Below are 14,576 nucleotides of genomic sequence, written 5' to 3'. Positions count from 1 at the left end.
AAAAATTGCCGTATCGATATCGTTAAACAATGGTTTGAAAGCCTGAAACCTCTAGTTTCAGATGCTTTGTTTCAAATTGTTGCTATGTTGTTTTTTTACAAAGTTATAGCGAGATGAAGACAATATTGACGGTTAAGAAACATTTTGTGCAACTTTGGAACATCACACGGGGAGCAACAAACTTTTTTGATAAATCGCGTTAATATCATTTGGAAGGGCTATCTTTCCTGTGTAAATTGTGTGGTTGTTGAATATTGTGCGATTTTTTTTATTCGAGTTTTTCAACATTAACTTAAATATGGGCTTTTTTAACTTTAACTGGCTCCAGAAAGTGAAAAAATTATCGTAGAATCTTGTGCAAAAAAGCAATAGAAAGAGCGTTTCTTTCTCTTCACGGTACTCCTTTTGTTTTTTCAATTTCATTAACATTTCGATATACCAGGTGTTTCTGAAAATATGCTTAAAAAATGCACAATTTCCATTTTTCTTTTAACTCGCTATATCTCGACGAGAAATGATCGTAATATCATGATCCGAACATCAGATTGAAGCAGAGATTCTGCCGATTCGATTGAGTACTCTATGAACTCGCTGCGACAATATTTTACCTATGGCAGTTGTGTTTGAAGTTAGTGCTTCGCAGAAATTAGCGCGCAACGTACAACGGCTGCCTGGCATCTCTGAATACGCTACCGCCGCGGTGTCCCACAGTGGAAAATTTGGACCAAACTCGATTCAAAATCAAAGAACTTTCGATAGAAATGAAGTAGAGCAATGAAATTTTTAAAAAATTAAAGCTGAAACTTGGCAGGATATGGAAAAAATAGGGAGATTATGGTACGAACGTTTTTTAACCTTGAGAAAATTCGTTAAACTTTCACAATTTCAAGAAAATGTGGTTTCTCCGTTACCACGCGTGGAAAAAATTCTTTTTTAATATGCTATATATCATTTGCCGTAAATTTTTTCACGCTAATTGCAAATCTGGTCTCAAAATTTGTCTACGACCTCAGGATTTTGCAAGAAATCGATTTTTGTGAACAGAACTAATGTAGATATCTACTTTCCATGATTATATTTTCATTTACTCAGGAAGTAAGGTAAGTATTTAATCTTTTTAGCTTACTTCTCATCAACAAATTCTTTAACTTCTGTGCTAGGCTAGCTCAACTCAGATATATGATTATATGCTGTTTGGATAATTACGTTACTAACATAAACGTTAATTAGATGTCCAAAACGATTATTTACCATAACTTCTTTATTTATTATTTTTATGAAGTAATACTTCAGCACAATCTTAGCACAACCTAGCACAACTTAGCACAATTGAGAAAATTGAAAAAAATAAAAAGTGTGGGCTACTAAAAAAATCGTTTTTCTCAATTTTTAGTCTTATTTTTTATATTATAGCTGTAATATTCGAGCACAATGTAGCACATACTTAGCACAACTCAGCACAACTGTTGAAATTGTTTAATTTAACAAGTGGGGGGCTAACTTGTAGGAGGTCAAATATGATTTCCAGAAATCTAACATATTTAACTGATTTAACAATGCAGCCTTTATTTGTACATTGTCGAATGGGATTCTTTTATTATTAAAACGGGGGAGTCCCGTTTTAGAGAGTTGGGATGAGAACAAGACCAATATTGAGCAGGTTGATACTAATAACATTAATCGCCTCTTGTCCAAAATTATTTTTGCTCTTTTCAGGGGAGAGAATTTAATATAAAAAGCAATATCATCTGCAAATAATGAAACATTTAATGATTTTGGTAAGCCATCAATAATCTGCGCAGTGTAAAGGGAGAAAAGAAATGTACTCAGTACTCCTCCCTGAGGAACCAAAGTGAAGTTCAGCGTAAGTTTCAGTTGTATAACGATGTTTGTGTTACCATCGGGTCGTTTCACCAGAAACCCTGGGCATCATTTATTCGGTGATGTGAGTGTGAGCATAATAGTCAATAATAAGTTAAATAATAAACTAGTCAATAATAATAATCACGAGAAGTGCCGTAGCACGCGATGCATGGGGGTCCGTTCATGAACCCGTAAACCCAGTTTATGGTCATTTGATTGCATTTGACTGACTTCAGCCGGTTGACGAGGGTGGCCCGAAGCACCACGAGCGAACCAGCAGATGCATCGGTCGTAATTTCACTTTTTGATCTGGCGTCGGTCGCAAGAAACGGTAATTACTTCCGGGAACGAGAGAGCCGGACTGCCTCAAGTTCCTTTTTACACGCCGAACGAATGCTACGGGGAAAGTGTCGACGTAGAACGATGTTCGGTGTTTCGCGAGGAACGATGCCCTCCGACTCTCCATTCTAGAACGATTAAGTAGCCTATTAACGACTGTCGAACATTTGCATGCGACGCCGGAACCCTTCCACGTTCCGCACTGCACCATTCCTCTTCCTCGTCGACATCCTATTTCCTGTTTTCTTCGTCCCGAACGCGATCCGCACCGTCTTGTCTCCCGTTAACCGTCTGAGAACACCGGGTCCGCTGGAAAAAGTGCTTTACCTTAGCTAGAGACCGTCGCCGGCTCGCTGAATTATGGATGCAATGCTTTTCCGTTAACGAACACTTACGCCATTGCCCCGAGACACTTTGCACTCCAGATTTGCATTAATCTGCGGCACTCCGCCGCGCCGGTCCCGACCCGATCGAATCTCGCGTGACTCGTAACTAACAATCGTGGCCAACATTTCATCCATTTTTTCTAGTTTTATTTACTGCTGTTTGTCGTTATATCGTATTCGGTCACCTTTTCTTACGGGATATTTATCTATGACTTATTCTTGTGTCTATTTGTTTTTTTTTACGTACACTACCATTTATGCACCTGTTTCTAAAATGCTGGCACACACATATTATATTTCGGCACAGTTAGCTGGTCATTATATAATGAAAATAATGTTATATATTATAATGAAAATAATGTAATGTTATTAAACTCATCTATTTAATACTCTGTGTATGGTAAGCTATAGAAGCGATAGTCGTCGTTTTTAAGGAGATTATCCCGGTACCAGTTTATCCCGTGCGTTTATATGCAACTATATACCATACTTACAAAAGCGGAATTTATGCATTTATAATACAAATCATTAGGCACGATTTGAAGCAGGAGAGGGATTAAATGAATTGTAGAGCTGCAGTGTATTAGTCCCAGGTTATCAGAATTACTTTGTTGTTGCAAATGAAATGGCCGTTTTGAATCTTTAACATAAACTTTTATTCTACAAGCTTTATTCATATTCCATTAATTGAAATAACTTCCATCCACATCAATGCACTTCTTCCATCGTGATGCAAGTGCCTCAATGCCTTTCTGGTAGAAATCTAATAAACGCGAGGCAATCAATTCATCAAATGCAGTGTTTACAGTACGTTCTGCGTTTAATATTTTTTCATTCAAAAGGCTATCTACATGCTTGAAAAAATGGTAACCAGTAGGTAACAGGTCAGGCGAATAATGAGGGTGAGGAAGAACTTCACACTCTTCAACTCTGCTAACTTTTTTTTACTGTTTCTTTCGCAATATGTGGTCGAGCATTATCGTGAAGCAATATTACACCACATCTATTGACTAATCCAGACTGTTGAACACGCAGTGTGTTTTTCGTACATTTCACGTGCGTTTTTCGTACGTTTCATGTGAATCCCTTTCATCTATCCGTTTTAAATCTAAATCTTTAATAGCTGCTGTCTTATGACCACGAGGTTCATTTTCCAGATTTGTATCTCCGGAACGAAATTTTTCAAACCAACGACTTATGGTCCGATCGCTTGCTATACCTTCACCGAAAGCGGCGTTTATGTTTTTCGCTGCTTCAGACGCAGTATGTCCAAGTTTGAACTCGTGCAAGTAAATTATACGAATTTCCTTTTTTTCCATAGTGAACGAAAATCGATTTTGAATCATGTATACTATACAATATTATATATGTACTTTTATGTACTTTATGTGTACTTATATGTAATTTTTAATTGTACAACTTCAACCCCATCTGTCGTGGAACAACTAAACTACAAAGGCGAAAAGTTTCAAATGTGAAAAACGGTCATTTCAATTGCAACAACCTAATATTAACAGTTGGTCGGGTCAATTCTGATTATATTTTGCAACTAAATCGTGGACACCACCTGTTCGTTGATACCCATACAGACAAATTTTATTTTCCCTAGAAATCCGTAGTCTACTCGCGTCTATCTCATTGTCTATCTCAGAGGTGGCCAACCTGTGGCGCATTGGATGATTACAAGTGGCACATTGGATCCTTGCATCTGTACTTATTTTTTTGTAGTAGGCGCCAGAAGTCACCTTTTTCGGTTTTCCGCTTATATCCGGGAAACTATGCATCCTAGCGATAATACCATTCCATACAAAATTAAAGCTGACAAAATGTGCTACAAGATTGATTGCATTCAGTTTTTCGCTATCTCGCATAGTTTCCGAGATATCCGCGCTCAAAGTTGACTAATTGTGAAAAAGAAATTTTTGCCTCACGTTTTTTGCCTTACTTTGAGGAGTTTCAGCACAATTAGTGAACTTTGAGCGCGGATATCTCGGTAACTATGCGAGATAGCGAAAAACTGAATCCAATCAATCCTGTGGTACATTTTGTCAGCTTTATTTTTGTATGGAATGGTCTTATCACTAGGATGCATAGTTTCCGAGATATACGCGAAAACCGAAAAAGGGGACCTTCTACGTGCCCCCCTGCATCCCGTTCACCTTCTAGGAGTGGGGACTTTTAGTATGTTTACCTCCTCACCAGTCGAAACAAAGACCCAAAGTTAAAAATTGTGTTCCTTCCATTTCCCTCTACAACTTTTCGTTGACTGGACTATATTGTAGATTGCAGATTTTCAACTAGCGTAAGTTAATTAATTTAGTTGCGTAATTGAGTTATCCCGTTTCCTCCCCTAACCGAAGCAGATCCTACCCCTATTTTCCAACCGCAACGATGATCGGAAGTAGGTAGAAAAACTGCTAAAATTGTATGGCCCATCTAAACTCGTATGTGAAAAAACTTTACGCATGGTATGCAGAAGGTTGGCCACCCCTGGTCTATCCTATACCCGTCTTTATAGTGAAATGACTTCAGACATGTCCACATTTCACCCGGAAACGGTGTCCAATCAGACAAGGAACCATTTCCTCTAACAACTGTTTGCGTCTTTCCGAGTATTTTTGAAAATCTCCGAAGCAAAACATTGCGCCGAATGGCTAGATGCAGAGCGAAAAAGGGAGAAAGAGAGACAGAGAGAGAGAGAGAGAGAAAGAGAAAACGCAGAGGAAGACGTCCCGAAAGAATTCGGCACGGTAAATTGGTCGAACGTAACGCGACACTCGAACGACCCTAAACTTTTCATTCGGGCCACGATTTACTCGACTCCGCGGCATGGAATTCCGGGGTATCGAGGGCGGTTTCACCCCGGTTCCCAGCTTATCTTCCGCGTCTCTAAGCGTCTCGCTGCTGGAGAAAACTAAAACTGGAAAAGGAGCGTTGCCGGTGGAGTACTTTCCAAGCGCCGGCCAATGCATGCTGATAAACCAGCCGGACCAATTTAAATCCCAAGATGGCGAAGTCTGCGGGCTTCCATACCTTCCTCCGTTCTCCGGGCTCTTTTTCTTCGCTTCGTTTCACGAGGATCTATCGCGGCGCGCGATTTATTAACCCATTCCGCCGGCAGACGTCTCTGGTTCTCCGAATTTCCCCGGAAAATCGATCCCTTCGCCGCTCCGGGTTCCACCGATCCTCCTCGGTCCTTTTTCATCATTCCGCCCGCGAGACTAACCATCGCCGTCGGCACCATTTTAATTTTCCTCGCGGAGAAACGGGACGGTAAGCCTCTTACGACCGAGATTTTTCGATCGGCAGATTACTGGCCGATGCAAATGTTTAAATTCCTAATCGAATCACCAGACACCCTCCCAACCATCCTTCACCGTTGCACAATTTTTGCCGGTAGTGCGTTGATCGTTCCGTTCAGATTTATGTATTACGAAAACGCACTTTCATTCTATTTTGCAGATTTATTGACCGACGCGAGTTTTTAAATTCTTGATCGAAATATCCCCAAAAGCATTCCTTAGTGGAACTTTTGAAACTTTTTTGTCGCGCGTTGGTTGTTTTCGTAGGATTTGTTATAGAGAAGCGTTTCCCTAATAAAAGATTGAGGGAAGCACTCGAAAAATTCTTATTTATTGTATATTGAAGCAAGCACGTGCGTGCCTTTAATATAGAACGATCCACGGCACAGCGTAATCAATATATGTAGCAGCGATCCGACGACTCAACAAACCTGAATAAAACATGCGGTTCATTTCTCGTTGTGCCGACACGGTCTAACAAAGTATTCTCAATTTTCGCATTGTGACGTGTCATCACAAAAACCTTCGTCCCCAAGACCGTCCGCAGGAACGAGATTTCAGCGAACACGTTGTCCTCGAGCGCATTGTGCCGGCTCTTGTAGGATCCTTTTAATTCCGAATCTTTTATTCGGTCGACGAATAATTCGCCGTGGGGTTGCTCCGGGACGATCTTCGACGTATTTTTCTTTCCCTCTGACACGACTCGTGCTCGCCGCGATCCCGTTAATCCTGATTCTGTCTCGATAGCGGCCTCCCGTCGGTTACAGGGCCCTAAGTCGACATTATGAACCGAGGAGACCCGGGATTACGACTATCCTCGCGAGTTCTTCAAATCGGTCGGCTATCGAAGGGTGCGAAGGTGGTGTTTCGCCGTATTATGGGATTACTCCGCCGCAAAAAGCTGAATTTATTTGAAGCTCGCCCGAGCATATTCAACGTTCATTGTTAACAAAATCTCCAGGACGCCGCGCTTCCTCTTTCCGCGAGCACTCGCTCGGATTGTCCATCGCGATATTGTTCTACCGCCGCCGGGCCGGTTAGCTTACCGACGTTTCATTAAATGGCGCTTTCGCGTTTCTCCCTTGCTCCTTATTCTCCTCAGTCTCCTCTCTCCTCCACGTTTATTTCCCTTGCGAGTTGCACCGTGGTCCAAGATATCCGCTCCGCGCCGAGATTCCGAACATCTTCGGGCCGAAGTTTAAACGCTATCGCAGTTTGTAACAATTGTAACGACGGCGGGCCGCCTCCTATCGGACTTACGGCCAGGGCGGGCGGGCAGGACGGGGGAGGGGAAGGGGATTAATAAAACCGGGGAAACTTGTGAAAACTTTATATTTCAAAGGTGTCAACAAAAGATACAACTGGGACTGACTAACGAGAAACAGCTTGCGATTAACCTGTCCTTGTCACCGGCCGGCCACGCAGCCGACCAAGGAAAGTAAATCTACGGAACTTTACGTAAAGCTATGCGGCGGAACCTCTGCTATCCGAACTGGGGGCAGTCGCTTGCTCAGAATCCTTCCATCGAACCGTTTTCGAATGGAACCGATATTCTGATGATTTTCTTTAATTTCTGCAATGTTTCTGGACGGATTTTTTCTAAAACAGAAGGAATGACTACCAGCGCCAATACCTCCTTGAATTCTCATTAATCTATCCACTTTTCATTAACCTTTAACTACCAGCGCCCTGAATTTTCACGTAACTATCCGCGCGGTGTATTTAGTACACCACATGTATCTCTGTGTGACTGAGTACTGCGCGGAGCACGAGAGAAAACTAGCGGACAGGGAACGGGGAAAGAAGATTGATTGTCTGTGCTTTCCTCTTGCCCCGTTCCCCTCCCGCTCGTTTTCTCCCGTGCTGTGGACAGTACATATGTTATTGTATTGGTGTACCTTTTACACCAGCGCGGGTAGTTAAGACGGTAGTATACCTTTGGATTGTAACTAGAAAGGGACTAGAATCTTACTAGATCTTGGGTCGAAACATGGGTTCGCGATTTTTCGCTTAATGTCCGTGTACGAGCTAATTTTGGGTGGGGCTCATTCGAAAGAGCTTTTAGAGACAGAAAAATACATTGAAATCTGCGGGATTTTTTCTCGATTTTTCCCCTACTTTGGACACTCATATTATTAGATATAAACATTATCTCGTTAACTTCATGACCAGAGCACCATGCGGTGAACCTTCCTTTTTCGAAAAATTTGCTAGTACAAGGACATTAAGCGAGAAATCGCAAACCCATGTTTCGACCCAAAATCTAGTAAGATTCTAGTCCCTTTCTAGTTACAATCCAAACGTATACTACCGCCTTAAAGGTTAAGATACAGGTGGATCATCTGCGAAAAGGTCCACTCTCAATTCGGATACTAGAGATTCCATTCTATACTCTATCAACAACAAAAGCAACTGTATAACATCCGAAGTATAATATCCGTTACCCTAAGGCTGAGCAGTGACCGGTTGGGCACCGGTGGCAGCGACATCCGGTTTCTTCTTGTCGATCTTCAGGATATCCTCCACTTCCGGTGTTACAACGACCGTTTCGGTTTCCTCTGGAAACACGTACTCCTCATGGTTCTGCGATGCTTCGAAGAAATGTCCCCCCACGCCCTTATACTCGTGTCCATGATGCTCGTAGGCTGAGTGATGATGTTGCTCGTGATGTTTGTGATGGTCTTCGTGGTGATGTTTGTGATGATGGTCGTCGAAATGTTTGTGACCTTCTTCATGATGGTGCGCGTGTTTGTGCTCGTGGCCTTCGTGGTGTTTGTGATGCTCGTGATGGTGGTGGTCCTCGTGATGATCGTGATGATGTTTATGGTCGTGACCATGCTTGTGTTCTTCCTTGTGCTCGTGACCGTGTTTGTGTTCTTCGTGGTGGTGATGTTTGTGGTCCTGATGGTGAGAGTGGTGATGATCTTCGTGATGTCCGTGGTGGTGTTCCTCCTTGTGACCGTGCTTGTGATGATGTCCGTGTTTGTGATGGTGGTCCTCGTGATGATCGTGTTTATGATCTTCGTGATGTCCATGGTGATGTTCCTCGTGATGACCATGCTTGTGCTCGTGACCGTGTTTGTGATGATGATCCTGGTGATGCGCGTGTTTATGGTCATGACCGTGTTTATGATGATGATCCTCGTGGTGTCCATGGTGATGCTGCTCGTGATGTCCGTGTTTATGTTCGTGACCATGATGATGTTTGTGCTCCTCTTTGTGAGCGTGTTTGTGATCCTCCTTGTGCTCGTGTCCATGATGGTGATGGTGATTCTCTGTCTCCTTATGGGTATGGTGATGGTGGTGTTCGTTAACATGATGATGGTCGTGATGATGATGATGCTCGTTGTGATGGTGATGCTTGTGGTGATGATGATGTTCGGCATGGTGTTTATGTTCCTCGTGATGCTCGTGCTTCGAGTGATGCTGGTGCCCATGGTGGTGTTGATGTTCGCCGTGGTGCTTGTGATCGTGACCATGCTTATGGCCGTGTTCATGTTTATGATCATGCTTATGATCATGTCCATGATGATGTTTATGATCGGAGTGATGTTTATGGCCATGATGATGATCGTGACCATGGTGATGATGATGGTCATGGTGTTGCTTGTGTTCTTCGTGATGCTTGTGCTCGGCGTGGTGCTCATGCCCATGTTTGTGCTCGTGGCCATGATGATGTTTATGACCGTGTTCGTGCTTGTGCTTGGCATGATGGTCGTGATGAGCCTGATGGCCGTGATGGTGAGAATGATGGAGGCTATGATGTCCATGGTAGAAAGTGGGCGATTCGTATCCGTGTACTCTTCTTTGCGCGGGGACAATCTGCGGAGTGACGAACGTGATGTGCGTGGGCGCAGTGGACATTCTGGACTGGATACCCTGTTTCACGGGTTCGTGGATGTTCGGCGCGACATCCGGCTTGACGGTCGCTCCGAACACAGCACCATGGACAGGCAGAGCTTGCTGGACGCCCAGCTGGAGCGGGATGGGCTGGAAATTGGTGGCAAGGTCGGCCAATTGTCGTTTGCTTGGATGTCTCTCGGCGTTCAGGAGCTTGTCAGAGTTGCGCGTAGCCAACAATCGGGACGGCGGCAGCAGCAATTGTCGCTTGATCCTGATGTAATCGGCCAGCTCCGGGCTACTGGCCGGTGGTCGCGGTCGATTCCCTTCGGTCGGTGTCAAATCTTGGCCAGCCGCAGCTGTCAGTAGCAGCGCGATGGCCGGTAGCCACGCCTGCGGGCAAACGAAAAATAGAAAGAACACGTTCTCGTTATCAAAACCCAGTACCGCGCGGCTCTATAGAAGTTATCTAAATCGTGTTTATCGGGCTTTATAATTCGATCAACGAGTACAAAAGCGCAGGCACACGATACTAATTTTCGAAAATCGCTTAGCCGCAAGCGAATTCATTATGACACGGTGCTCGCGCGCCGGACATTAGCTCGGCTAACCGAAACAATAAAGCAACGTCGGGGCTCGCGCGCCATTTTGCCCGGCGATGGCTGCGTAAAACGCGACGCTCGCGCACCGAGCACGTCGAGCGGAAAACCGGAAAATAATATCCACTAAACCGGCCGGTTTTAAACGGACAAAAGGCAAGGTCGACGAACCTGCTTGAAACCAGTACACTGTTCCCCCTGTAACGTCCCGCCATTTCGGAGGAACAATGTGACGCCAGAAGGGAAGCTGTTTCATCTTCTCTAGGATGTGCCTCCTGCTCGGAGTCCAAGATACATGGAAAGGTTTTCCTCCCTCTCCCTATAACCATCATTATCAATCTACCCAGATCTTCGCGAAAGAAAAGTATAGAGAAATTCATTCGAGGTAGATCTGTGCAGTAATTGATGCAGGACGGAATGGTAAAGACTGAAGAACGTCTTTATGGAATCGACCGAGACGTCAGAGGGGGAGGTGCTATACCGCAGCTCTATTTTGCGAACCGGTCGACAAAACGAGATTTGCAGCAGGGTTTCCAGCGCGAAACTCGTGGGTCACTGGCCGGTCGGTGATTTATGTGATTCGTGGCGCATCCGAGGCGAAAAAATTGCAGCCACCCGCTACCGGGAATTTCAAATTAGCATTTCATTTTAGGTTTATCTGGCCGAGCGGTTCCCGCCGCGCGACGCAATGGGGACCGGTACGGGACGCAATCAGAAATTTTATTTTCGACCGAAACAAATTCAAAACACGGACGATATACGCGCGCTGAAAGATTCATCCGGTCCCGAGCGCATTTAGAGAAACTGCGAGCGGTTGCAGCCCCTTGCTCGCGATGCATTTGGTCGGGGGTGTGATGGATGAGGGGTAAGGAGGTCAATTGGGTCTCGTAATCTCGATCGTCGCAACTTGGTGGATCGCTCGAAGTCGCAGTTAGGACCGTCGCGGCGACGCTTCCCAACGCTTGTATCGGTTCTCTACCTGTTAACCTAACAGCGGACATAGCGAAAGAGCACTGTGCTGCCGGGGCCTTAGTGTATTCTTCTTAAGATGCAAATGCCCCGGCGTTTATTAACTGAGAATTTAATCAACGACCGTGCGGTTTGGTCCGGAGATATGCAATTTCTCTCTCGAAGGGGATGATGAAAGGGCGCTACCGCGCATAAAATCAAGATGTTATATAATGTTGCTGCGTGATCAAGAAATGTTTTCTTTCCGCTGTAGTCTTAGTGCAGTGCTTCTTGCACGATGACTAACACTCTCGAAGAATGATTTTAAATCAAATTTTGAAGGGGATGCACTGCTCTGAGAGATACTCTGAGTTTGATTCTTGTTGTGCTTCGGACACCAGCATGCGTTTTCAGTTAATCTTGCTGAAAATGATCGGCGAATATGGTTCGTATACGGGATGAGTCACCTAACGTTGCCACCTCAAATATCTTTGTTGTTTTTGCAGATACGTCAAATGTCTGAAGGACAAAGTTGAATGGTAAAATGGGGCTCATACGATACCAAAAATATTTTTGTTTTTATGTGATTTTTTTTTAGAGATATGAAGGTCACCTTCATTTTTTTAAATGGAATGAGGTATTTTTTAACAGATCAATCGATGCAGCTGGACATTCGTTATAGAAAAGTACTAACCTATGTATGTCGAAAAGTTAGTAGTTCAGGAGATATTTCAATTTAAATAATTTTAAAACACCATTACTGTCGTACTAAGACGTTACACTAGTAAGTAGGGGTGTGCGAGATCCCGGTCGGGACGGGAATTTCTCGCGGGATCGGGACGGAATCCCGAGTCTTTCGGAATCCCGAAAATATCCGTGATTCCCGTTTTGAAGTTTCTGCATACTTCCAATAATTACAAGAATCTGAAAGCCATTGTGTTCTCGAAGATTACATATCTTATTAGTCGGGGGAATGTTTATGTTAATAATATTCTAGAACGTAATTGCGAATAACGATACTTTCGGGGGAACCCCAAATATTATTCTATTGTATATCCCGTACATTATCGGGAATCTCGAAAATTCTCGGGAATCTCGGATATTTTCGGGGATCCCGGATATTTTACGGGAATCCCGAACGTTTTCGATAACCTCGCACACCCCTACTAGTAAGTAAACGCTTTATATCTCTAAAAAAAATTACACAAAAACAAAAATATTTTTGGTATCGTATGAACCGTATGAATCGTATCGAATTTTACCATTCAACTTTGTCCTTCAGACATTTGACGTATCTTTAAAAACGACAAAGATATTTGAGTGGCAACGTTAGGTGATACCCTGTATAATATTTGTTCAGATCGGTTTTCGAAAAGAGAAAATCAAGATCTAAAGGGTTAACCGGTCTTCACTTAAAGAAGAGTAGCTGGCCTAAAGGACTAGCTGGCGATGATCACTCAAGAAAAATGATGGCGTATGCAGTAAATTCGATGTTGGACAAGGTAGTACTCACCATGGTCGCCATGGTCGCCGTGATTTCGGGAGTAGCCCGCGAACAACTGGATGCCGTAGCCGGTTGACAACGTACTTTTATAGAGAGTAGTTCGCCGACGTCGCTTTCTTCGGTGCTAAGCACCGGTGTCGTTTACGACGCCGGCCTAATGTTTTAATCGTCGTCATAATATGCGGCGGACCGCGACCGGGGGCCCCGTCGAATTTCATTTACTGCCAGGTTCCGCGTGCACTATTCCCAGTTTCCGGTCTCCGGGGAAGGAAGGACGGGGATTGGGAGAAAAAAAAACTGTCGGTGAACAAGGGGAGAAGAGAACGTTCGGTGAGATCAGCCGAAATTGATGGATGGGAAGCCCGGCCGATTGATACCCGGACCGTATAATTCTCGGACGTTTTACGAGCAGCCACCGCGCCGATCGCGCGGAGAGCCTGATAATAACTGTGCCCCGTGATTTCCTGTCTTGGACCCGAATTTATGGAGAGCCCCGGTGCAATCCGTTCGGAAACTGCGTCGACCGTTTCGCTGTTTCCGCCTCTCACGTGCCAGGTGGACGACGCAGTTACATCCGGAAAACCGTCGGGCTGAGCAAATAAAAGCGAGCTCCTCGTTCAATTATCTCGCGCTCCGATGATCCCGCAGTCCGATTTCCCTTTCGAATGCGCACACTTGTCCGCGATTAGGTTACGCCGGATGAACGCCCAGACCCGCGAACCAATCGAGCCGTGTAGGTACACGGTTTCGTTTATGCCTTATTATTTCACTGCTCGAATTTATATTTTTCATCCATTTTTACGTTTATCACCTCGAATAACCTCGATTCGTATCGGTGAAATTGTCTCGTGAATGGCCACAAACGTAGCAGTCCGAAAATATGTAGTTCCATTTAAAAAAAACTAGATTGATCTTCAAATCTCCTAAGCATCTCCATCTGAGAAAAATAGTTATGCACACACGTGAAGGGCCCCTCGAAGCCAGACTCCTTTTGTCTGAAATATTTCTTCCTATCTTAACACATTACCGACCGGTGATTATTGCTTAATTTTGAGAAATCTATGGTTCATGGCTAAACACTTTTTAATGGAACCATAAATAGTAACAGCAATTTTCATTATGAACTAACAAGACACCCTCAATAACGTCATCTAATAGTTTCATTTAAGATTGCAATGTAAAAGAAAATTTCTATGCTTTCTTTTGGTACAGCAAATTTATTGAAAATCCTATTAATAGGTTTCCGGTAGGTAAAGTGTTAAAAAATTTAGAAGTTATTCGGGTGGCTTGTGTCTTAGCTGATATTTTTTTGACGGGACGAAAGGAGAAAGCCCTCTCAACGTATTAACAGTAAGAACTGTACGATACCGGGCTCTATTAGTCAGCATTCCGAATAAAGTGTACGATCAGCCGAACAAACGGCTACGGAAGTTCCGACAAGGGTCTCGAGCACGCTGAGGGGAACATACCGTTGGAAATGTACGTCCATCCGACCGACAGGAGCTAACAGCTCGTCAAGCAGGTGGATAATCGAAGACTTGTCGAGCGGTCGTGTTCACCGGTCGCCAAGGAGTCAGCCTCGTCGATATCCACGGGAACGAGAACCTTTCCGTTCGGGGATAATTCAATTTCATGAAAGGCCTCGGGCCGCGCAAAAGGGGCTAACGTTCCGAATGTAAAACGAACGCCTTCCGAGCCGGCGGAACTTTATTGGAAGGAACCGTAAACGTTCGTTCTCCGCCGGAACTTTTTCGTTCTCGCGAGGACCACCCCCCCGATCGCAGGAAATAGAGCT

The 14,576-nt window shown here is 44.1% G+C and overlaps 1 protein-coding gene across 1 annotated transcript; it reads right to left on the bottom strand.

The window, feature by feature from the left end:
- Positions 1-7,237: 7,237 nt before the first annotated feature.
- LOC143209245 (uncharacterized) lies at positions 7,238-12,822 on the bottom strand. Its single transcript, XM_076424642.1, has 2 exons — positions 12,791-12,822; positions 7,238-10,123 (listed from the first exon to the last, which is right to left on the bottom strand). Exons 1-2 carry the CDS (start codon positions 12,800-12,802, stop codon positions 8,336-8,338), a joined length of 1,800 nt encoding a protein of 599 aa, XP_076280757.1. The 5' UTR covers positions 12,803-12,822; the 3' UTR covers positions 7,238-8,335.
- Positions 12,823-14,576: the final 1,754 nt, after the last annotated feature.

The sequence above is a fragment of the Lasioglossum baleicum genome, chromosome 1 (assembly GCF_051020765.1).
Source record: "Lasioglossum baleicum chromosome 1, iyLasBale1, whole genome shotgun sequence".
NCBI lineage: Eukaryota > Metazoa > Arthropoda > Insecta > Hymenoptera > Halictidae > Lasioglossum > Lasioglossum baleicum.
Note: the sequence above shows the minus strand (reverse complement) of the source record. Positions and strands in the feature narration are given on the sequence as shown.